The sequence below is a fragment of the Trachypithecus francoisi genome, unplaced genomic scaffold (assembly GCF_009764315.1).
Source record: "Trachypithecus francoisi isolate TF-2019V2 unplaced genomic scaffold, Tfra_2.0 Lachesis_group12, whole genome shotgun sequence".
NCBI classification, from domain to species: Eukaryota; Metazoa; Chordata; class Mammalia; order Primates; family Cercopithecidae; genus Trachypithecus; species Trachypithecus francoisi.
The window spans coordinates 109299728-109325521 of NW_022681457.1; the positions used below are offsets into that span (position 1 = coordinate 109299728).

Sequence of the window (25794 nt, forward strand, 5' to 3'; positions counted from 1 at the left end):
TATTGATAGTTATTTTCTCATTCCATTATATCTGAGTTCTAAATATAGCTGCCTAAATTGACTCCCTTCCTCTCCCAACTTTGTTTATAATTGACTGCTGGTCACTGAAAATACAGTAGTGTGTGAAACTTGCCATTTTAGTGCCATTAGCTTTGCAGACTTTGGGCTGTGCCCTCCTCTTCCAGAAACCTTTGTTTGCTCAAGAGAAGCAGGAAAATGCCAATTACCCTATTTTAGTGTGGGAGTAAAATACCTGTGGTAAGGACCTCAGGGCCCAGCACGTTGGCTGGGTTTTCAGTCCAAATATAGAAGAAAAATGTGGGCTGGGCATGATGGCTTGTGCCTGTAATCCCAGCATTTTGGGAGGCCGAGGCGGGCAGATCATGAGGTCAAAAGTTCGAGACCAGCCTGGCCAACATGGGGAAACCCCGTCTCTACTAAAAATACAAAAAATTAGCCAGGCGTGGTGGTGCACGCCTGTAATCCCAGCTACTTGGGAGGCTGAGGCAGGAGAATCGCTTGAACCCGGGAGGTGGAGGTTGCAGTGAGCCGAGATTGTGTCATTTCACTCTAGCTGGGGCGACAGAGCAAGACTCTGTCTCGAGGGAAAAAAAAAAAAAGGAAAAATGTTTGCTACCTCTTTGAAAAATAAAGCCACTGTGTTCTTTTGCTACACTAAGGAAGCAGCTGCCAAGAGGTTATCTATGAGGAACCGGAAGATGTAACAAACCCTTGACTCTTTTAGTTATGAAATCATGGATTTGTTTTATTAAGCAATGTTATAATGAACACTAATTAAGTGTTCAGAAGTCATAGGACATTGGCCAGGCACAGTGGCTCATGCCTATAATCTCAGCACTTTGGGAGGCCAAACATCTGGCCTCCCAGATGTTGGACGGAGCATCTGAGGTCAGGAGTTCGAGACCAGCCTGGCCAACATAGTGGAACCCCGTATCTACTAAAAATACAAAAACTAGCTGGGTGTGGTGGTGGGCGCCTGTAATCCCAGCTACTTGGGAGGCTGAGGCAGGAAAATCGCTTGAACCTAGGAGGCGGAGGTTGCAGTGAGCCGAGATCATGCCACTGCACTCCAGCCTGGGTGACAAAGTGAGACTCCATCTCAAAAAATAAATAAATAAAGAAGTCATAGAACATTGCTAATTTCTTTTTCTGGAGGTCTGGAATATCAAGAGGAGAAGAATGTTCTTTTACTGACCCAGCCTGGCACCAGTTGGCTTATTTCAAAATTGCCCCATTTTTTAGGATTACTAGGTCAAGATAGGTCTAAGAGGACCATGATGTCTGGATTTGAGCTCCTTTAGTGGAGATTAAAATGTGGCTCCAGTAATTGTCCTCTTGTTTGTCTAATGTCTTCTAACTTGATCCTTTGTTATTTGTAGTTCTTTTGTTTTTTGTTTTTGTTTTTGTTTTTTGAGACAGAGTCTTGCTCTATTGCCCAGGCTGGAGTGCAGTGGCGCCATCTCGGCTCACTGCGACCTCCACCTCCCAGGTTCAAGTGATTCTCCTGCCTCAGCCTCCTGAGTAGCTGGGAATTACAGGCGCATGCCACCATGCCAGACCAATTTTTGTATTTTTAGTAGAGAGGGGTTTCACCATGTTGGCCAGACTGGACTCAGACTCCTGACCTCAGGTAATCCACCCGCCTCAGCCTCCCAAAGTGCTGGGATTACAGGCATGAGCCACTGTGCCCAGCCTGTTATTTGTAGTTCTTAACAGATCTGACATGTAAGCCATGGATTCATTGCACTTCTTAATAGAGTTCGGGGGATACAGTAAATATTTTGCGGGTATGAGCCTCTTGATGGCTAGATGGTATTTTATTTCATCACATCTGTTTTCTCTAATTTATTTGGTAATTTTAAAAGCCTGCAGCTCCATTATTCCACAGTGTCAGAGGTCAGATAATTTGGATTTAACCCTTCCACTGACTGAGATTATGGGGTTTAAGGCACTAAACATACTGCTTTCATTACCTCTTAACTTGCTCAGTTTTCTGACTTGGCCTTCTTACTGTAGAGAGTCCCAGAGGTCTAACAGGAGGACTGAATTAAGGGGAAAAAAAATGGTGAAGAGCCAGGCGCATTGGTTCTCACCTGTAATCCCAGCATTTTGGGAGACTCAGGCGGGTGGATCACCTGAGGTCAGGAGTTCGAGACCAGCTTGGCCAACATGGCAAAACCCTGTCTCTACTAAAAATACAGAAATTAACTGGGTGTGGTGGCGTGTGCTTGTAATCCCAGTTACTTCTACTCAGGAGACTGAGGCAGGAGAATCGCTTGAAGCTGGCAGGTGGAGGTTGCAGTGAGCCAAAATTGTGGCACTGTATTCCAGCCTGGGTCACATAGCAAGACTCTGTCTCAAAAAAAAAAAAAAAAAAAAAGACAGGAGGGAAGGTTATTCCCAGAGCTAGTGTATATCACAGAGGTAACTATAGCAGTGGCATTGGATGAGTCAGCAGTAGTAGCATTTCCCTTTTTCTGAACTTGGGTAACTAGTGCCAGAGTTCAGAAGAGACCTTAAAAATATTGGTGTGCTAAACTGAATGTGACCTATAGATATGCTAGATGATCATTAAAGCCATGCGCAGTGTAATGAATCTGTGAATTTCTTGTTTTTGTTTTGTTTTGTTTTGTTTTGTTTTGTTTTTGAGACGGAGTCTCGCTCTGTCACCCAAGCTGGAGTGCACTGGCCAGATATCAGCTCACTGCAAGCTCCGCCTCCCGGGTTCATGCCATTCTCCTGCCTCAGCCTCCCGAGTAGCTGGGACTACAGGCGCCCGCCACCTCGCCCGGCTAGTTTTTTGTATTTTTTAGTAGAGACGGGGTTTCACCGTGTTAGCCAGGATGGTCTCAATCTCCTGACCTTGTGATCCACCCGCCTCGGCCTCCCAAAGTGCTGGGATTACAGGCTTGAGCCACCGCGCCCGGCCTGTTTTTTTTTTTTGAGATGGAGTCTTGCTCTGTCACCCAGGCTGGAGTGCAGTGGCATGATCTCGGCTCACTGCAAACTCCGCCTCCTGGGTTCAAGCAATTCTCTGGCCTCAGCCTCCTGAGTAGCTGGGATTACAGGCATATGCCACCATGCCTGGCTAATTTTTGTATTTTTAGTAGAGTTGGGGTTTCGCCCTGTTGGCCAGGCTGGTCTCGAGCTCCTGACCTCGTGACCCGCCTGCCTCAGCCTCCCAAAGTGCTGGCATTACAGGCGTGAGCCACTGCGCCTGGCCTAAATCTATGAACTTCTTTTTCCTTTCCCCTTCCTTTTATATGACACTGAACCATTAGTTTCACATGAACATTGAGAGGTCTTTTTTAAAAAATTTTTTATGTTATGTTATGTTATGTTATGTTATCCTCCTGCATGCATGAAATGGATGGCAAGGAAAGCTTTGCTTGGGCCTCTTCCTGTAGTCCAAGACGGCAAATGCAAGACTCTAAGGAATGTGATCATCATTTCCAAAGGATAGAGACTGCAAGGTGGCAGAACCTAGCACTCGTGCATCTTGTCTAGACTCTGGCTTTAGTCTTTGTAGTTTTAGGGTAACAGTGCTTCTCATAGTCATTGCCTCTTTTTCTTAGGAATGCCTGGTGATGTGTATACAATCATCTAATCAAAAAAGGCTTTTCTTAGAGATCTTGGTGCTTTTTAAATGTTACTGTACTGGTTTTCTGGTCAGCACCGACCAGCATGCCTTGGTAGCTCTTGGATACGTATTGGGACCTAATGATTTCCATGCTTTTTCAGTCTGTTGCTTTGGGACTAGTCCAAGGCCATGCTACCACTGAGTTTCCCTCACTGGCCTTTGAAATTAATAAAAACTGTATTTCTTCAATCACATTGGACTTTCTGTTGGTTACTTCATAGTATTGATTAAAATAGTTTCATTGTGTGTCGTAAAAAGATTCATTTATTGGCCGGGCATGGTAGCTCATGCCTATAATCCCAGCACTTTGGGAGGCCGAGGCAGGTGGATCACCTGAGGTCAAGAGTTCGAGATTAGCCTGGCCAACATGGTGAAACCCCATCTCTAGTAAAAATCCAAAAACTTAGCTGGGTGTGGTGGCTTGCACCTGGGAGGCAGACGTTGCAGTGGGCCAAGATTGTGCCACTGCACTCCAGCCTGGCTGACATAGGCAGACTCCGTCTCAAAAAAAAAGATTCATTTATTGATTTGTGCTTCAGGTTTTATTTGAAAACAAAAACAATAGGAGGACTGTAGGAAAGGAATGGGAGGACAGAGTACATGTGTTGGCACTATCTTTGCTTAGCTCTAGAGGATAATGATGCAGATTTAGATTATGTAGCTGTGCTGAAATTTCCCTCATTTGAGCACCTTTAATCTGAATTATTATGTGTTCTTGCTGGACTTACACTGTTACATCATTATCAACTTGCTTAGTGTGCTCAGAAATAAAATTTTCATAGCTTTCCTCTGGACCTTGTTTTAAAGGGTAGTATATTGATCGACCTGAAGCCAAGAGTCTGGTATTAGAAATTTGGTACTTGGTAACAAAATTGCTGAATGTGTGAAATAAATGAGTTTTGAAAAGTATATGTTATGGTTAACATGTTGGAAGGGCCTCAGAATTTTCACAGCAGTTATTTGTGTATTTTCTTTCTAGGCGCATGCTATTATGATGCTAATCAGTCTATGTATGTGTTTGGAGGCTGTACCCAGAGCAGCTGCAATGCTGCTTTCAATGACCTCTGGAGACTTGACCTAAACAGCAAAGAGTGGATCCGACCTTTGGCTTCAGGTAAGAGATGAAATGCTGATCTTTGCCTCCTTACCAGGTGACTCCCTTGGCTTGGAAACTCTACCTGATCCTTTTTGGTGCTGGTCTCAAGGATAGGTTACTGGGACTCAGGTCCTTACGTTTAATGTGCCATGTAAATGATAATAGTAATATGCTTGTGTAAGTCTTTGGTTTTTGTTAAATTATACTTTATCATTAGTAATGGTGCCCTGCCATAATTGCTGTACTGCTGTGTGAATTCATTTGCATGGTTTTCTCAGGTATACTCATACAGGTGTGATACATCATTTGGTATGAGGTTGAAGTGAGAACAGAAACACGGAGTCGTGAGAACTGTAGTTGACTGACAGAAGCTATTGTCCCAGGGCTAAGGTCTCTGAATATCTTTTGTTGTTGCCAGCTCAGATATTTTGGGAGTGTATGGGACATGCCTCTGCTAGTTACTCTTAACAACCCAGGGGTGTGGGAAGATTCTACAGTAGGTACATTCCTGCCCAGTCCCACTATGCCAGAAATCTAGCAGAAAGAAACTAGATTATTTTCTAATTTTTGACCTAATCTCTTCTGGGGGGAAAAATAAAAACAATGGTTTTTGCACTCATGAGGCAGGGCAGTTTGAGGAGGCATAGATTGGAGGGGTTGGTGTGATGGAGAAATAGAGTCCACTGAATATAAAGTATTCTGCTAGGTTTGTTGGCAAGCTTTTCTCAAAACATTCATTTGGCTTTTTAGTATTAGGACTCAGTCTTAGTACTAAGGACATTTGGGTTTCCAGTGGGCAAGTTCCATATTTATTTAGGCCTTGCCTTACTACTTTGGAGGCATCGTGGTATATTAGATAGGATAGGCGGCATCGTGGTATATTAGAAAGGGCACTGAAGTAAGAGTGAGGGTACATGAGTTTCATTTCCTGGCTTAGTCACCAATTCTCCATGTAAGTATGAATAAGTTACTGCACCTCTCTGGGAGAAATGTGGAGTAGGACTAAATGACTCGTTTTAAATGGGCTAAGAAGGCTAGTTTATGTTTCCCTTTCTATAACCGCTACTGTGAATGTCTAGGCCAGGGGCTTAAACCTATTTATGAGAAGAAGCTATATTTTGCTTCCCTAAAACTTAAGTTCCTATTCCTTCCCCCTGCATTAGGCAAATATAGGAGGAGCCTACTGAGTGGATACCATGAGTGGAGCTGGGCTTTGTGTGGATGAAGTTCTTTATCAAAAAAAAATTTTATTTTTTTCGAGAGGGAGTCTGGCTCTTTCCCCCAGGCTGGAGTGCAGTGGCGCAATCTTGGCTCACTGCAAGCTCTGCCTCCTGGGTTCAGGCCGTTCTCCTGCCTCAGCCTCCCGAGTAGCTGGGAATATAGGCTCCCGCCACCAGGCCTGGCTAATTTTTTTGTATTTTTAGTAGAGAAGGGGTTTCACCGTGTTAGCCAGGATGTTCTCAATCGCCTGACCTCGTGATCCGCCCGCCTCAGCCTCCCAAAGTTCTAGGATTACAGGCGTGAACCACCACACCCGGCCTCTTTATCAAAATTATTGGCATTTGAAGGGTAGAAGGGTGGTGGTTCAATCTGCAGATGACCACTCCAGGAGCAGGAGCTCTTATATCCCCTTCTCTTCCACTTCCTGTCACAACCAATAAAGGCCGTTTATGCCATTCATAAAAAAACAAAAACAGAAAAAAACCCACAGACCAGGCCCAGTGGCTCACGCCTGTAATCCCAGCACTTTAGGAGGCCAAGTCGGAGGCGGATCACCTGAGGCCAGGAGTTTGAGACCAGCCTGGCCAACATGATGAAACCTGTCTCCTGAAAATACAGAAATTAGCTGGGCCTGGTGATGGGTCCCTGTAGTCCCACCTACTTGAGAGGCCGAGGCAGGGGAATCTCATGAACCCAGGAAGTGGAGTTTGCACTCTACCCTGGGCAAAAGAGCAAGTCTCCATCTTAAAAAAAAAAAAAAACCAAAAAACTATTGGAATAATAAATGGTAATCGTATAAAAAGTTTGACAGCTAGAACTATTTCAGGGCCCTGAGAATTTTGTACTTTGGAGAATAACCTTTTCTAGCCCTTTGTACCATACTGCACTTAGTGCACATTGATTAATATTTGGAGTTACAGCTTCTGTTTTGTTTTGTGTTGTTTTTTGAGACAGGATCTTGCTTTGTCACCCAGGCTAGAGTGCAGTGGCACCATCACAGCTTACTGCAGTCTCAGCTGAGTTATGGATTCTAAAATGTAGAAGATCTTCTCAGCCTAAGCATCCTATTGCCACCGTGCTTGGGATTTTGTACAGGTCTTACTTCAGAGGAGCTTTGATAGTTTCAGTCACAAAATACTATTATTGTCTTTATTTTGTAACCAAGCATTATGCCTTTGATAATTTAGCATGGATGGTGCTCTTTCTTGTGAGAATGGAGCTCTGGTTTGGGGACCTTCATAGCCTCTGCCAACTACTGTGCTTATTTCTCCCTGTAATATGGAGTAAGACTTTTTTTTTTTTTAAACCATCAAGTTTAAAGACTGCTTTGTGGCCAGGTGAAGTGGATCACGCCTATAACCCCAGCACTTTGGGAGGCCAAGGCAGGAGGATGTCTTGAGGCCAGGAGTTCAAGACTCGCCTGGGCAACATGGTGAGACTCCCCATCTTTACAAAAAATAAAAATAAAAAATTAGCCAGGCATGGTGGCATGCGTCCATAGTCCCAGACACTTGGGAGGGTGAGGTGGTGGGAGGATTACATGAGCCCACAGATACAAGCCTAGGCACCTAGGCGAGAGAGTGAGACCATGTCTCAAAAAAGAAAGAAAGAAAGAGAGGGAGAGAGAGAGAGAGAGAGATGAAGGGAAGAAGAGAGGAAGGGAGGAAGGAAGGGAAGGAGGCAGGCAGGGAGGGAGGGAGGGAAAAGAAAAGATTATGCTTTGAAATTCCCAAAGTAGAAATGTTGGAGAAATAACGGCTTCAATCATTTACATTCTCTATGGAATATGAATTTTTAAAAATAGAGCTTTTGGAATATTCCCTTTGATAAAACGTACAAACTCCTGAATGTTTAAAGTAATTTTCTAACAAAAATGTCTCAAAGAATCTAGTTACTCCCTCACCCTAATCTGCAGTTAGAGGCTAGTTTTAGAAGGAGGAAAACCTGAGCTTTTTGAAATGTCTACTTATAAAAAACAATTGTTTAATGGAGTCCTGGCTGGGCACGGTGGTTCACTCCTGTAATCCCAACACTTTAGGAGGCTGGGACAGGAGGATCTCTTGAGGCCAGGAATTTGAGACCAGCCTGGGTAACATAGTGAGAACCTGTCTCTACAAAACAATTAAAAATTAGCCGGGCATGATGGCATGTGCCTGTAGTCCTAGCTACTTGAGAGACTGAGGTGGGAGGATTACTTGAGCCCAGGAGTTCAAGGCTACAGCGAGTGATGATTGCTCCACTGCACTCTAGCCTGAGTGAAAGAGGAAGACCCTGTCTCAAAAAAATAGGCTGGTCTTGGTGGCTCTCGCTTATAATCCTAGCACTTTGAGAGGCTGAGGTGAGAGGATCACTTGAGGCCAGGAGTTCCAGACCAGCCTGGCCAACATAGCGAAACCCCATCTCTACTAAAAAGACAAAAAATTAGCTGGGCATGGTGGCATGCACCTGTAACCTCAGCTAGTCAGGAGGCTGAAGCATGAGAATCACTCAAGCCCGGGAGGCGGAGGTTGCAGTGAGCCAGGATCACACCACTGCACCCGAGCCTGGGTGGCAGAGTGAGACTCTGTCTCAAAATAAAAAACAGTCATATGAGATTCTCATTTAGGCAGAAACCCCACGTAAGATGCCCTGAGACAAGTTTGTGTATGCTATCATGAGTCCTAATCAAAATCACTTCCTAACTGAAACGTCAGTGAGTCCTTCTGAAAAAAACATAGTTATTTATAAGTCGTAGTGTACCTGACTCACTCATTTTAGTGCATCAAGGTGACTGAGGGTAGAGCACTGTCAGTTGTGAGGTTGTCTTTTAACAGAGTGTGTACAGGAAGGTAATAGTTGCTTTAACAGTGTTCAGACTTCAAAAGTGTAGCTGTTGGAGAAGTAAGAGCATCAAGCGAGGAGTGGAACACTTTTGGTTGGGAGTGGAGAGTCTTGATAGAGAATACTGCTGCATCAGATGTCTTTTTACATGTGTATTTTGGTCATGTGGTTATGAGACTAGAGCATTCTCCTGTTGATTGGTGTCTTAGTCAGCTCAGAGTGCCATACAAAATACCATAGACTGGGTAGCTTAAACAACAGAAATGTATTTCTCACGGTTCTGGAAGCTGGAAATTCAAGATGAGAGTCTGGCATGGTTGACTTCTAGTGAGGACTCTCTTCCCAGCTCCTAGTTTGCAGACTGTCACCTTCTCAGTGTGTTCTCATATAGCAGAGAGTGAGCTCTGGGGTCTCTTGTGCTTCTTTTTTTTTTTGGTCACTCTGTCGCGCAGGCTGGAGTGCAGTGGTGCAATCTTGGCTCACTGCAACCTCTGCCTCCTGGGTTGGAGCAATTCTCCTGCCTCAGCCTCCCAAGTAGCTGGAATTATAGGTGTGTGCCACCTTGCCAGGCTAATTTTTGTATTTTTAGTAGAGACGGGCTTTCATCATGTTGACCAGGCTGATCTTGAACTCCTGACCTCAGGTGATCAACCCACCTCAGCCTCCCAGAGTACTGGGATTATAGGCATGAGCCACCACGCCTGGCCTCTTGTGCTTCTTTTTTTTTTTTTTGAGACGGAGTCTTGCCCTGTCGCCCGGTCTGGAGTGCAGTGGCCGGATCTCAGCTCACTGCAAGCTCCGCCTCCCGGGTTTACGCCATTCTCCGGCCTCAGCCTCCCGAGTAGCTGGGACTACAGGCGCCCGCCACCTCGCCCGGCTAGTTTTTTGTATTTTTAGTAGAGACGGGGTTTCACCGTGTTAGCCAGAATGGTCTCCATCTCCTGACCTCGTGATCCGCCCGTCTCGGCCTCCCAGAGTGCTGGGATTACAGGCTTGAGCCACCGCGCCCGGCCCTCTTGTGCTTCTTTTTTTTTTTTTTTTTTTTTTTTTGAGACGGAGTCTTGCTCTGTCGCCCGGTCTGGAGTGCAGTGGCCGGATCTCAGCTCACTGCAAGCTCCGCCTCCCGGGTTCACGCCATTCTCCTGCCTCAGCCTCCCGAGTAGCTGGGACTACAGGCGCCCGCCACCTCGCCCGGCTAGTTTTTGTATTTTTAGTAGAGACGGGGTTTCACCGTGTTAGCCAGGATGGTCTTGATCTCCTGACCTCGTGATCCGCCCATCTCGGCCTCCCAAAGTGCTGGGATTACAGGCTTGAGCCACCGCGCCCGGCCTGTTTGTTTGTTTTTTAGCTGAGACCTAAAGAATGAAGAGTGGAGGGAAGTGAGAATGGCATGTGCCTGGTGCAGCAAAGAAAAAGACATGTGAGAGGAGCTTAAAGCAGACCTTTGTGGATGTAGCCTAAGGAGCAAGGGAGAGAGTGGCACAGGCGGAGTTGAGATAAAGACAGGAGCAAGCTTATTCACAGACTAAGGTGGGGACTCAGAAACCTTTGAGATTTTAACAGGAGGAATGTCATCTCTGGATTACTTTTTCTTTTTTAAAGAAACAATCTTGCTCCGTTGCCAAAGCTAGAGTGCAGTGGCACAATCATAATTCATTGACTGTAGCCTCAAGCTCCTGGGTTCAAGTGATCTTCCCACCTCGGCTTAGCTGGAGCCACAGGTTTGCACCGCCATGTCGGGAAATTTTCTTTTCTTTCTTTTCTTTTCTTTTTTTTTTTTTTTTTGTAGAACTAGGATATCACTATGTTGCCTGGGCTGATCTTCAACTCCTAGCCTCCAATGATCCCTCCTGCCTTGGCTGGATTACAGGCATGAGCCACTGCCCTTCCCTGCCTCAATTTACATTTTAAAGCACATTTTGCTTCTATTTAGGAAATGAAGGAAGGGAAGAAAGTAAACCAGACTAGATAGAAGGCCATCAATATTGACAAGACTCAGATGAGCATGTATCAGTAAAAAACTGACAAGACTTTTTTTTTTTTTTTTTTTTTGGAGACAGAGTCTGTCACCCAGGCTGGAATACAGTGGTGCAATCTCAGCTCACTGTAGCCTCTGCCTCCCGGGTTCAAGCAATTCTTGTGTTTCAGCCTCCCAAGTAGCTGGGGTTACAGTGGTGTGCCACCACACCCGGCTAATTTTTGTATATTTAGTAGAGATGGGGTTTCATCATATTGTCCAGTCTGGTCTGGAACCCTTGACCTCAAGTGATCCGCCCGCCTTGGCCTCCCACAGTGCTGGGATTATAGACGTGAGCCACGGCGCCCGGCCAAGACTTCTTAATGAATTAGATTTAGGAGCGTGAGAAGGCCAATCAGGGGTGACTTATGTTTCAGGTTTACACAGCTACATAGATGGTGGGGCCATTTACTGAAGTGGAAAATAAATATTTGGGAGAGGTTTAGTTTTTGATTCCTATTAAACATTTAAGTAGTGTTATCTAGTAATTCATTGTTATGAGAGTTTGACTTTTATTATTATTATTATTATTATTATTATTATTATTTTGAGACAGAGTCTCGCTCTGTCACCAGGCTGAAGTGCAGCGGTGCGATCTGGGCTCACTGCAAGCTCCACCTCCCGGGTTCAAGCGATTTTCCTGCCTCAGCCTCCCAAGTAGCTGGGATTATAGGCATGTGCCACCATGCCCGGCTAATTTTTATGTTTTTGGTAGAGATAGGGTTTCACCATGTTGGCCAGGATGGTCTCGATCTCTTAACCTCGTGATCTGCCTGCCTCAGCCTCCTGGGATTATAGGCATGAGCCACTGCATCTGTCCTATTATTATTATTTGTTTGAGACAGAGTTTCGCTCTTGTTTCCTAGGCTGGAGTGCAATGGCGTGATCTCGGCTCACTGAAACCTCCATCTCCTGGGTTCAAGTAATTCTCCTGCTTTAGCCTCCCAAATAGCTGAGAGTACAGATGCCCACCACCACACCCAGCTAAGTTTTTGTATTTTTAATAGAGACAGGGTTTCATCACATTGGCCAGGCTGATCTCGAACTCCTGACCTCAGGTGATCCACCCGCCTCGGCTTCCCAAAGTGCTGGGATTACAGGCGTGAGCCACCATGCACGGCCGAGAGTTTGACACTTAAAACAAAGGGTCTGACTTCCCTTAAATGACAGCACAGGCCAGGCACAGTGGCTCACACCCGTAATCCTAGCACCTCAGGAGGCTGAGTGGGAGGATGGCTTGAGGCCAGGCCAGCCTGAGGCCAGGATGGCTTGAGTTCAAGGCCAGCCTGAGCAACATAGCAAGAGCCTGTCTCTACAAAAATAATAAAAAATAAATGACTCTACAGTCCTTCTGTTCAGTTAAATTCTTCTCTCATCCTTCACTTGTTCATGTAACAAATATTCATGGATTGCCTACTATGTGCCTGATATTATTCTATATGCCAGGGACACATGAGTCAATAACTGACAAACATCTCTGCCCTAATGAGACTACATTCAAATGAAGGAAGACAGATTGTAAAAATGACAAATATATAACAGTATGTTAGAGGATGGAAAGTGCTATCGAGAAACTACAGTATGGCTAGGAGGACTATAACTAGGGGGATCAGAGAGAAGGCAACATTAGAATAAGGACTTGATGGGTACAAGAAGTGAGCCATGTGGGTATCTGAGAAACAAACGTTCCAAACAGAATAATCAGTGCAAAGACCTAGAGTTGGGAGTGTGCTTGATATAGTCAAGGAATATTTAGGAATCCACTGTGACTGGAACAGAGTGAACAAAGGAGAGTGCACAAGGAGAGGAGGTTGGACAGATAATGACAGGGATATATCACATATGTGAGGCTTTCTGGCTGTTGTAAGGATATTGTCATAGTCACTGAATTGAATGGCTAGTTTTTTAGGTTTCTGAGAAGAGGACAAATATGGAAGCAAGGAGACCAGTTAAAAGGTGGTAGCAATAATCTAGGCCGAAAATGATAGGCACTTGGAGTAAAGTATTCACAAAAGGGTGAGAACTGGGTGGATTTGATAGAGCCAAAGGGATTTGCTGATAGTTTGGATGTAGAGTAGGAATGAGAAAGAGAGCAATCAAGATGACTCTTCAGGTTTTTAGCCTGGGCATTTGAAAGCGTAGAATTATCATTAACTGAGATGGGGAAGACTGAGTGGTCAAGGTTGGTAAGGGGCAGGAGAGATGAGAAATTCCACTTGAAAGGTATTGAGTTTGAGACGCTTATTAGGACATCCAGGTGGAGATATATGTGTATGGAGTTCAAGGCAGACACACAGGCTAGAGCTAGCCGTGTAGGGCTCATTAGCATGTTAGATAGTAATATAGTTTGGCCCTGTGTCCCCACCCAAATCTCACCTCAAATTGTAATCCTCATAATTGCCATGTGTCAAGGGCAGGACCAGGTGGAGGACATTGGATCATGGGAGTGGTTTGCCCATGCTGTTCTCATGATAGTGAGTGAGTTATTGATGGTTATATAATCGTCTGGCATTTCCCCTGCTTGCACTCACTCTGTCCTGCTGCCCTGTGAAGAAGGTGCCTGTTTCTCCTTTGCCTTCTGCCATGATTGTAAGTTTCCTGAGGCCTCCCCAGCAATGCCAAACTGTGAGTCAATTAAACCTCTTTCCTGTATAAATTACTCAGTCTTGGGTATTTCTTCATAGCACTGTGAGAATGGACTAATCCAGATGGATTTAAAGCTATGAGACTACATGAGATTACCAAAGGACTGAGTAAAGACAGAGAATGGTATAAAGACCAGGCGTGGTGGCTCACGCCTGTAAAATCAGCACTTTGGGAGGCTGAGGCAGGAGAATTGCTTGAGCCTAGGAGTTTGAGACCAGCCTGGCCATCTCCTCAAAAAATTTTTAAAAATTAGCTGGGCATGGTGTGAACCTATAGTCCTAGCTGCTTGGGAGGCTGATGTGGGCGGGCAGGGATGAGGGGAGGGGATCACCTAAGTCCAGAAGGTTGAGGCTACAGTGACCCATGTTTGTGCTACTGCACTGCAGTCTGGACGACAGAGCAAGTCCTATCTCAAAAAGAATAACAACAAAAACAAAAAAGAGAATGGTGTAAGGATTGAGTTTGGGAGACTCCAGCATTTGGAAATCAGGGGACTCGAAAAGGAGCCACCCAGTAAGGAAGGAGAACATCAGAGAATGTGGCATCTGGGAAGCCAGCATATGAGGAAAGCATTTCCAGGAAAGGAGGAAATAATGAACTGCGTCAAGAGGTCCAGTCATGTAAAGACTGAGAATTACCCTTAAATTTAGTACAGAGAGCTTATGGGGGTGAGTGATAAGGATGGAAACCTGTTTATAATACATTTTAGAAAATGAGAAGACAGTCCGGGTGCGGTGTCTCATGCCTGTGATCCTAGCACTTTGGGAGGCCGAGGCGGGCAGATCAGGAGGTCAGAAGTTCGACACCAGCCTGACCAACATGGTGAAACCCCATCTCTACTAAAAATACAAAAATTAGCTGGGCATGGTGGCACCTGCCTATATAATCCCAGCTGCTCAGGAGGCTGAGGCAAGAGAATCGCTTGAACCCAGGAGGCAGAAGTTGCAGTGAGCCAAGATGCGCCATTGCACTCCAGCACAGGCGACAGAGCATGGGAAGACAGAAGTTAAAGACATTGAGTATAAACAATACATTGATTTTTTTTTTTTTTTCTTTTGAGGAATTTTGCTAAAGGAGAGCAAGGAGCTGAAGTGCTAAGTGGAGGTAGATGTAGAATTGAGAGGTTCGTTGTGTTTGTTTGTTTTTGAGATGGGTTCTGCAGTGTCCTGGGGCTGGAGTGCAGTGCCGTGATCCCGGCTCACTGCAGCCTCCGCCACCCGGGTTCAAGCAATTCTCTTGCCTCAGTCTCCTGAGTAGTTGGGATTATAGGCATGTGCCACCATGCCCGGCTAATTTTATTTTTGTTTTGTTTTGTTTTGTTTTTTTGAGACAGAGTTTTGCTCTCGTTGCCCAGGCTGGAGTGCAATGGCGCGATCTCTCCGGCTCACCACAACCTCCACCTCCCAGGTTCAAGCGATTCTCCTGCCTCAGCCTCCCAAGTAGCTGGGATTACAGGCACGTGCCACCACGCCTGGCTCATTTGTATTTTTAGTAGAGACAGGGTTTCTCCATGTTGGTCAGGCTGGTCTCGAACTCCTGACCTTGTGATCCGCCCACCTTGGCCTCCCAAAGTGCTAGGATTATGGGCATGAACTGCTGCACCCAGCTGGTGTTTTTAAGATGACAGATTTTATAGCATATATGTATGCTGATGGAAATGATCTTCCTGGGGGAGAAGTTGATGTGGATAGAGGGCGAGAATGGTTGGAGCAGTATCTTCAAGTCGTGAGAAACACTGAATCAAATGGAGAGGTTGGCCTGAGACAAGAACATTGACTGAATATCTGTATGAACAAGAGGGAGTATGTGATTGCAGGTGCTGGTGAGTGGGTAGTTGTGGTGGATCCTGGTGGAAGTTCACTATTGATCGCTTTATCTCTCAGGTAAAATAAATGAGGGTAGAACAGAAACCACTGGAAATCCTGGCCAGTAATTATGAATGTATAATTATGTACATTGTAGTCTTTGCCAAGTGATTCTAGAAAGTTGAATGTTTCACCTTTCAGTATTGTCTGAAGGTAACACCTTAATTCTTAATCAGATTTGTATGACTCAGCCTTTGTTCAGTTCCCAAAACAAATGAGCAGTTCTTGAGACAGGTACTTTAAAAGACTAATGTTTAAACCACTGTTTCTGAAATAAATTACCCTTTATTCAAACTCAGGCTGATTTTAACATCTGTTCAATGTAGAGTCACCGTAAGTCATACTGCCTTTTTCAGTTACTTTAAATCAAGATAGAAATTTTACATTTAAATTAAAACTGGTGTATTCTGATTTTCAGAACTACTTAGAGATTAACCCAAACCCATTTACAAAAATGGAACAAATTTCAGTTTTAAAACTTGCCACAGGCCAGGCGCAGTAGCTCATGCCTGTAATCCCAGCACTTTGGGAGACCGAGGCGGGTGGATCACGAGGTCAGGAGTTCAAGGTTCAAGACCCAGCTGCTCAGGAGGCTGAGGCAGGAGAATCACTTGAACCTGGGAGGCAGAGGTTGTGGTGAGCAGAGATTGCGCCATTGCACTCCAGCCTCCAGCCTGGGCAACAAGAGCGTAACTCCATCTCAAAAAAAAAAAGAAAAAAAAGAGAAATAACTGTCTAGCAAAAACTGTCCAGAGTATTATTGTTTCCCTTATAGTGTAAATGATACCTTAAAAAGGTATTACATATGGGGCTCTCAGTCTCATTAATGAAGCTTACTGTCATGTGTCTAGTGGAAAAGCTTAGTCCTAGGTTCTCTTCCCTGAGCCTGTGGTAATATCACCAGAAAGTATCTAAACAAGGGAGTCTGGGACTGATACCTGGTATCAGGTATAACTAGAGCAGCTGACAGTAGAGTCTATTCTAATAAAAAACAAAACAAAAACAAAATAAAGACGGTAGAGTCTATTCTGGGAAAAGATTTCCCAGTCCATCCGTTGGCTTAGGTCTCAAATGTCAATGCTAACATTGAAATAGCTGGATGTGGATTTTTTTTTTTTTTTTTGAAATGGAGTTTCGCTCCTGTTGCCCAGGCTGGAGTGCAGTGGCGCGATCTCCAGCTCACCGCAAACTCCGCCTCCCGGGTTCAAGCGATTCTCCTGCCTCAGCCTCCCAAGTAGCTGGGATTACAGGCATGTGCCACCACGCCTGGCTAATTTTGTATTTTTAGTAGAGACATGGTTTCTCCATGTTGGTCAGGGTGGTCTTAAACTCCCAACCTCAGGTGATCCTCCCGCCTCGGCCTCCCAAAATGCTGGGATTACAGGCGTGAGCCACCACACCCAGGCTGGATGTGGATTTTTAAAAATTATTTATTTTTGAGACAGGGTGTCACTCCATCACCCAGGTTGGAGTACAGTGGCACGAACATGGCTCACTGCAGCCTCGACCTCTTGGGCTCAAGCCATCCTCCTGCCTCAGCCTCCTGAGTAGCTGGGACTATAGACTTTAATATGCCACCAAGCCCAGCTAATTTTTTAAATTTTTTGTTGAGACAGGGTCTTGTCCTGTTGCCCAGGCCAGTCTCGAACTTCTGGGCTTAAGTGATCCTCCTGCCTCATCCTCCCAAAGTGCTGAGATTACAGGCCTGAGCCACTACGCCCAGCCTGGATGTGGAATTATTTTATTTTTTATTTTTTTGAGGCAGAGTCTCGCTCTGTCACCCAGCCTGGAGTGCAGTGGCAAATTTTGACTCATTGCAACCTCTGCCTCCTGGATTCAAGCAATTCTCCAGCCTCAGCCTCCTGAGTAGCTGGAATTACAGGTGTATACCATCATGCCCGGCTAATTTTTGTATTTTTAGTAGAGACAGTGTTTCACCGTGTTCGCCAGGCTGGTCTCAAACTTCTGAGCTCAAGTGATCCACTCGCCTCAGCCTCCCAAAATGCTGGGATTACAAGCATTAGCCACCATGCCCAGCCTGGATATGGAATTTTAAAAAATAATGTATTAGTAGCGGGGGCAGGGAGGAGGAAGAAAGAAAAAAAATAGAATAATGTATTAATGTACTTGTTGCTATTCGACTCTGCTTTTTAACATTGTTTTGCACCTAAACACTTTATATATTTTTAAAATTATAATATGCATATGTGTTAGGAGAATGCCAGATCTGTGGCCCTGGGGAAGAAGTGGATGATGATTAACTGCTGAATATCAGACAGTAAAACAAGAGGACACACGTGCCTTTCAAATATACTCCTAGCTTCTATTCTGTCTTAAAAGCAAGTGATCTCATTGTTTTAATATTTTCTTTGTGAATGAGACAATGCAGTTCTACTCATTTGTATTTATTACCAAAATGTATTAATATCTGTCCTTAGCTCTTTCTCCTCCATGTTGAAAATCCTGTCTCCTTTAACTTGTCATTGGGTCAAACTCATGAGCCTTTTCTATTCTTTCTTAAAACCATCTAAAATAAAATCCTCGTATTTTATAGAGAAGTAGGTAGTGTCAGTGAAAATAAGCAGTGACTTTTCTTGGAATTCTCAGCCTTCAGATCTACATGTTATGATCCTGTCTGCCTACCATCTGGACAAACAGTTTTTGTTTACTCTTGGGTTCACCCATGGAGTAAAACTCTCAAACCATCTAGCATTGTTTCTCTTTATTCTCAGGTATTCGTGTAATCTCCTCCTAACGATACTTCATGTTTTATTACCACAACAAGTTTCATTTCATATGATGCCTTATCCTTGTATATCTCCAGTGCTATATAGATTAACTTTTTATGTCCTAAATGTAGTTATAAAAGGCTAATCCTAAGTGGGAGAGGAACATAAGAGTCATTTCTAACTTCTGCCTCCCAGGAATGACCCTCTTGGTTTCAAGGACACTCAGTAGTGTCATGGACCAATTCATGGCTCGTACTCAATGTTTGGCTGTTTAGTTTCTGTGTAATTTGGATCAGGCCATTTTTTCAAGTTTTCCAGTTTTCTGTTTTTTTTTTTTTTTTTTGGAGACGGAGTCTCGCTCTGTCGCCCAGGCTGGCGTGCAGTGGTGCGATCTCGGCTCACTGCAAGCTTTGCCTCCCGGGTTCACGCCATTCTCCTGCCTTGGCCTCCCGAGTGGCTGGGACTACAGGCTCACGCCACCACGCCTTGCTAATTTTTTGTATTTTTAGTAGAGACGAGGTTTCACTGTGTTAATCAGGATGGCTAGAATATGAGATCTCCTGACCTCGTGATCTGCCCACCTTGGCCTCCCAAAGTACTGGTATTACAGGCACAAGCCACCTCACCTAGCCAAGTTTCCCCATCATAACTGTGAGGAGATGTGCTGCTCCTAGGTAGGTAAGAGCTGTCATGAGTCATTTATTGACTTATAAATATCACCTTGAATTCTAGGAGGCTCCTTTGCTCTTATTTATTTATTTATTTTGAGACGGAGTCTTGCTCTGTTGCCAAGGCTGTGCAGTGGTGCAATCTTAGCTCACTGCGATCTCTGCCTCCTGGGTTCAAGCAGTTCTCCTCCCTCAGCCTCCCAAGTAGCTGGGATTACAAGCATATACCACCACCACGCCTGGCTGATTTTTTGTATTTTTAGTAGAGACGGGGTTTTGCCATGTTGGCCAGGCTAGTCTCCAACCCCTGACCTCAGGTGATCCACCTGCCTCAGCGTCCCAAAGTGCCGAGATTACAGGCATGAGCAACCACTCCTGGCCTCCTTTGTCCTTTTAAAACGCAGAAGCTATTTCTCATTCCTCCTTAAGGAGATGAACTCTTGAATTATGGCTTTTTATTTTTTGTTTTTCCTTTTCTGTTTTTGGGTAAGAGACGGGGTCTAGCTTTTTGTCGCTGGGTGGTGTACAGTGGCATGATCATAGCTCACTGCAGCCTCAAATTCCTGGGCTCAAGCGATCCTCCTGCTTCAGCCTCTCAAGTAGCAAGGACTACAGGCATGTACCACCATGCGCGGCTATTTTATTTTATTATTTGTGGAGACAGGGTCTCACTATAATGCCCAGACTGGTCTTACACTCCTAGCCTCAAGTGATCCCCCTGCCTTGACCTCTTGAAGTGCTGGGATTACAGACATGAGCCATCGCCCCTGGTGTACTATGCTTTAATTGATTCTGCTTTTCAAATAAATTGTGGCCCTGATAATTTCCTCTTTTCTGTAGTTCTCTCTAGAAGTGATGATAAGTTGTGGGTTTTATATTTGATTTGTTGGCTTATATGTTGTGTCCCTTTTTTGTCTTCTCTCCTATTTTAGTAAGCTTTCTGAAATCCCACTGCTGAATCTCAAAATGTTTCTTACTGTTTGATTTACGTATGTGAGTTACAGGGTAGATGCATTTTATGTGATGAATGGGTTCTTAAAAACCTCATATAATGAATTTTAATTCTAATAATGGATTGCTGATATTTCTGCTTACTGGCTAAAGTAATTGGTGGTCCATGTGACACCAGTAAGAACATGGTTTACAGTTTATCACCAGCTTTTACATTAGCGATTCTTTTTTAAAAAACAATATTATTCTATTAAGACATAATTTGATAGCTGGGCGCAGTGGCTCATGCCTGTAATCCCAGCACTTTGGGAGGCTGAGGCGGGCAGATCATGAGATCGGGAGATGGAGACAATCCTGGCCAACATGGTGAAGCCCCGTCTCTACTGAAATACAAAAAATTAGGTGAGCATGGTGGTGGGCGCCTATAGTCCCAGCTACTTGGGAGGCTGAGGCAGGAGAATCGTTTGAACCCAGGAGGCAGAGGTTGCAGTGAGCCAAGATTGCGCCACTGCACTCTAGCCTGGAGACAGAGCAAGATTCCATCTCCAAAAAAGAGGGGGGGGGCATACATTACTTATAGTAAAATGAGCAAATCTTAAGTGCATAACTCAGAAATTTTGTTTTTTACATATGTATACAGTCATGTCATCATTACCTAGGTCAAGATACGAAAACTTTCTTCACCTCAGAAAAGCTCCCCCTCATGCCCATTTCCTGTCTTTACCACCCCCATAGAGTTCAGCTCCTATTCTGACTTCTAACACTGTGGCATTGTTCTGTTCTTTTTTTTTTTTTTTTTTTGAGACAAAGTCTCATTCTATCACCCGGGCAGCAGTGCAATGGCATGGTTATCATAGCTCACTGCAACTCCAACTCTTGGGCTCAAGCAGTCCTCCTGCCTCAGCCTCCCAAGTAGCTGGGACTACAGATGCATACCACCATGCCTGACTAATTTAGTTTTTGTAGAGATAGGATATTGGTATGTCTCCCAGTCTGGTCTTGAATGCCTGGTCTCAAGCAATCCTCCTGCCTCAGATTCCCAAAGCATAGTTCTGTGTTCTTGAACTTTGTGTAAATGGAAGTCTACAGTAGGTAGTATTTTGTGTCCAGCTTCTTTCTTTGAACATGTTTTTGAGATTCATCTATGTGGTTGTATCTATCAGTAGTTTATTCCCTTCCATTACCGTCAGTGTTTCTTAATATGAATATATCACTTTTTTTCTTTTTTGAGACAGAGTCTCGCTCTGTTGCCTAGGCTGGAGAGTGCAGTGGCACAATCTTGGCTCACTGCAGCCTCTACCTCTTGGGCTCAAGTGATCCTCCCACCTCAGCCTCCCAAGTAGCTGGGATTACAGGTGTGCACCACCACACCTGGTTAATTTTTGTATTTGTGTTGAGACAGGGCTTCACCACATTGTCCAGGCCGGTCTTGAACTCCTGGGCTCAAGAGATCTGCTCACCTCAGCCTCCAAAGTGCTAGGATTATAGGCATGAGCCACCATGCCCGGCCCCCAATTTTTTTTTTATTATTTTTTATTTTATTTTATTATTTTTTGAGAAAGAGTCTTGCTCTGTCACCCCGGCTGGAGTGCAGTGGCGGTATCTCGGCTCACTGCAACCTCCGCCTCCCAGGTTCAAGCAATTCTCCTGCCTCAACCTCCCGAGTAGCTGGGATTACAGGTGCCTACCACTACACCCGGCTAATTTTTGCATTTTTAGTAGAGATGGGGTTTCACCATGTTGACCAAGCTGGTTGCGAACACCTGACCTCAGGTGATCCACCCGCTTCGGCCTCCCAAAGTGCTGGGATTACAGGCGTGAGCCACGGCGCCCAGTCTTTTTTTTTTTTTTTTTAACTTGTTCTCCTGTTGATGGATACTTGGGCTATTTCTACTTTGAGTATAGCTGCCATCAACAATGTTTGTATGTTTCAGTGGATATATGCACTCATTTCCTACTTGTCAGCTTTAAGAGATATTCTAGACATGGCAAGCATCCCACAGAGCGCTCCATTTCCTTAGTCCTACTCCATCTAGAAAGATCTGATGGTATAACTAAGTGTTACAGAGGTTTAGGGAAGAAAGACCACTTGGCTAATAATAAAAGATACTAATTATTAAGGGCTAGTGACCTAAAGTAATGTGAGGAAGATACTGTAGGAGGGAGGGAGGCTCGTTAGTAATACCATAAAAATGATGGGTTTTGTGCCAGGCAAGCATACTTTTTCATTTGAGCCCTGTCACTTCCTGGTTACCGGTTGTTTAACCCCAGTTGCCTTACCTTTAGGGTAGAGATGGTAATACCTACCTTTCATAGTTTTTGTTCGTATTACATACAATACAGTACTCAGTTGGAGAGCGTTTCTGGGAAATGATGATGAAGTTGACATCTTTATATACACTGAGATACTAGCTAAGGAGTAATCAGGTTCTTTGGATGAGAGGTCTGGCAAACTGGCTTTGTCTCTAGGGAATCTGAAAGAAACAAAAAGAATCAAGACAAGAACTTTACATCCATTCAACAGGATTATTTTTGCAGTTGCATGTTCTGGGGACCCTGGTTGATATTTTCATGAAAATGAAATATTCATAAGAATTCATCAAATGCTAGCTAGCCATTGTTCATACAAAGGCTAGAAGTTATAACATCAGGAAAAGCTATGGATTTTTATGTACACAAATTTTGATGACTAACATGTCCTTTTACCCAGAATCCTACTTGCTGCCACCTTGGGTCTCAGGGATAGGAAAGGTAGTTACGGATCAAAGTGTGGCTGACAGGATCCTGCATAATCTTCCTCTCTCCTCACCTCTACCTCTGTTCATACTCTTGCTCCTTCAGCCAAGCCTTTAACTACTAGAGAGTTGCAGTGATCCACCGGGCATGGTGGCTTACGCCTACCCAGCACTTTGGGAGGCCCAGGTGGGTGGATCACTTGAGTAAGGAGTTCGAAACCAACCTGACTGACATGGTGAAACCCGGTCTCTACTTAAAATACAAAATTAGCCGGGCGTGGTGGTGCATGCCCGTAATCCCAGCTACTCGGGAGGCTGAGGCAGGAGAATCGCTTGAACCTGGGAGGCAGGGGTTGCAGTGAGCCAAGATCGTGCCATTGCACTCCAGCCTGGGTAACAAGAGCGAATCTCTGTCTCTAAGAAAAGAGAGTTGCAGTGACCCTTACAGCTTGCGTCTCTGTGGACATCTGGCCAGACTTCATGCTTTACATGTTAGACATTAATCATTTTGGTCTACAGAGTACTATTTTTTTTTTTTCTTTTTGAGACGGAGTCTTGCTCTGTCCCCCAGGCTGGAGTGCAGTGGCACAATCTTGGCTCACTGCAACCTCCACCTCCCAGATTCACATGATTCTCCTGCCTTAGCCTCTCCGCTAGCTCGGACTACGGACGCGCACCACCACACCCAGCTACTTTTTTTTTTTTTTTTAAAAGTAGAAACGGAGTTTCACCATGTTGGCTAGGCTGGTCTTAAACTCCTGACCTCAGGTGATCCACCCGCCTCAGCCTCCCAGAGTGCTGAGATTACAAGCATGAGCCACTGCACCCAGCCTACAGAGGACCATTGAGCATCCAATGACTATGCTAGGTATGCAGGTATAGTACTAAGTAACAGGAGTTCCTAATCCTAAGCGGTTCTCCATCTAACAGAAGAAAACCAAACACTTCTGTGGTAAAGGAAGAGAGGGCTATGGATAGCCATTGAAAAAAGGCTATGGATGAAGGTAAGAGAGTTTGGTATGTCCATGGACTTACAAATAGGTTGGGTTTTCCTGAACCAGGATATATGAGGGGAGAGTGGTACAAGTGGGTATTAGAAAGGTAGTTAGGGGCCAGGCACAGTGGCTCACGCATGTAATCTCAGCACTTTGGGAAGCTGAAGTGGGCAGATCGTCTGAGCTCAGGAGTTCAAGACCAGCCTGGCCAACATGGTGAAACCCTGTCTGTACTTAAAATACAAAAATTAGCCAGGTGTGGTGGCGTGCACCTGTAATCCCAGCTACTTGGGAGGCTGAGGCAGGAGAATCACTTGAACCTGGGAGGTGAAGGTTACAGTGAGCTGAGATCATGCCACTGCACTCCAGCCTGGGCAACAGTGCTAGATGCCATCACACACACACACACACACACACACACACACACACACACACGGTAGTTAGGGGTCAAAGTATGGCCAAACAGGGTCCTGCATAATCATCTTGTCCCCTCATCTCTCTGACCTCTGCCTGCTGCATTCCTGCCCCTCGCTGTATTTTAACCTCACAACTGGGCCTCTGCTCTTGCTTTTTCTGCCTGGAACAGTTTTCCTGCATGTCCTTGTGACTCTCTCCTTTACCTGCTTCACAGGTCTTTATTCATATGTCTCCCTCTATGAGGCATTCCCTAACTACAGTTTGAAAGGACAACTTCCCTGACTCCTGACTCCTTTTCCTCCTGTTTTTTTTTGTTTTTTTTTTTTTTCCCTCGGCACTTACCACCATATAACACACTTTCTTCCCCTCAGCAAGCTATACGCTTCCTGGGGCCGAGGGCTTTTTGTCTGTTTTATTTACTGCTGACTCTAGTACCTGGCCATATAGTACTTGCTTAAAGAATGGAATTTTGTGTGTGTGTGTGTGTGTGTGTGTGTGTGTGTGTGTGTGTGTGTATCTCATGTTAAGTAAGGGATTTGGAATTTATCTTTTTTTTCTTCTTCTTTTTTTTTTTTTTAAGAGAGAGTCAGAGTCTTGCTGTATTGCTCAGGCTGGTCTTGAATTCCTGGCCTCAAGTAATCTTCCCACCTCAACCTCACAAAGTACTGGGATTACAGGCGTGAGCCGCTGCACCTGGCCTGGCTTTTATCTTGAAGGCTATGGTGAATAAGTGAAGGATGATGAAAAGAAAGGAACATGATTATATTTATGAATTCATCCCCAGTCTTCCCTTGGGAATTATTTTCTGGACAAATCCTAAGCACTTCAGCGTCCAGTTGTTAGGCTTAATTAAATTGTTTTCTCCTTTTATTTTTATTTTTTATTTTTTATTTTTTTTGAGACGGAGTCTCGCTCTGTCGCCCAGGCTGGAGTGCAGTGGCTGGATCTCAGCTCACTGCAAGCTCCGCCTCCCGGGTTTACGCCATTCTCCTGCCTCAGCCTCCCGAGTAGCTGGGACTACAGGCGCCCGCCACCTCGCCCGGCTAGTTTTTTGTATTTTTTAGTAGAGACGGGGTTTCACCGTGTTAGCCAGGATGGCCTCGATCTCCTGACCTCGTGATCTGCCCGTCTTGGCCTCCCAAAGTGCTGGGATTACAGGCTTGAGCCACCGCGCCCGGCCTGTTTTCTCCTTTTAATGCTGCCTGACTCCATCTAGCAGAGACACTGGAAGTGATGGGGCTTGCCACGGTTTGAATGTTTGTTTCCTCTGAAACATGTGTTGAAAGTTCATCCCCAGTGTAGCAGTATTGAAACGTGGGGTCTTTAAGAGGTATTTGGGTCATGAGAATAGAATGGATTAATTTGTTCCTGGATTAATGGGTTAAACTGGGAGTGGGGACTGGTGGCTTTGTAAGAAGAGAAAGAGGCTGGGTGTGGTGACATGCACCTGTAATCCCAGCACTTTGGGAGGCCTTGGCAGGCGGATCACTTGAGCTCAGGAGTTCCAGATGAGCCTAGGCAACATGATGAAATCCTGCCTATATCAAAAATACAAGAAATTAGCCAGGTGTGGTTTGCATGTCTGTGGTGCCATCTACTTGGAAGGCTGATGTGGGAAGATCACTTGAGCCTGGGAGGCGGAGGTTGCAGTGAGATTGAACCACTGCACTCCAGCTTAGGTGACAGAGTGAAACTCCATCTCAAAAACAAAACAAAACAAGCAAAAAACAAAACAAAGAATAGACCAGGCATGGTGGCTCACGCCTGTAATCCCAGCACTTTGGGCAGGCCAAGGCAGGTGGATCGCCTGAGGTTGGGCGTTTGAGACCAGCCTGACCAACATGGAGAAACCCCATCTCTACTAAAAATACAAAATTAGCTTGGGCATGGTGATTCATGCCTGTAATCCCAGCTACTCGGGAGGCTGAGGCAGGAAAATCTCTTGAACCCGGGAGGCAGAGGTTGCAGTGAGC

The 25794-nt window shown here is 44.9% G+C and overlaps 1 protein-coding gene across 4 annotated transcripts in view; it reads left to right on the plus strand.

Moving 5' to 3' along the window:
• FBXO42 (F-box protein 42) overlaps window positions 1-25794 on the plus strand; it is a 101469-nt gene that overhangs the window by 48859 nt on the left and 26816 nt on the right. For all 4 annotated transcript variants that reach the window (XM_033228231.1, XM_033228234.1, XM_033228232.1 and 1 more), the window contains one exon: window positions 4641-4775. In XM_033228231.1, the coding sequence (XP_033084122.1) occupies window positions 4641-4775 (135 nt within the window). The remainder of the gene's footprint in view (window positions 1-4640; window positions 4776-25794) is intronic.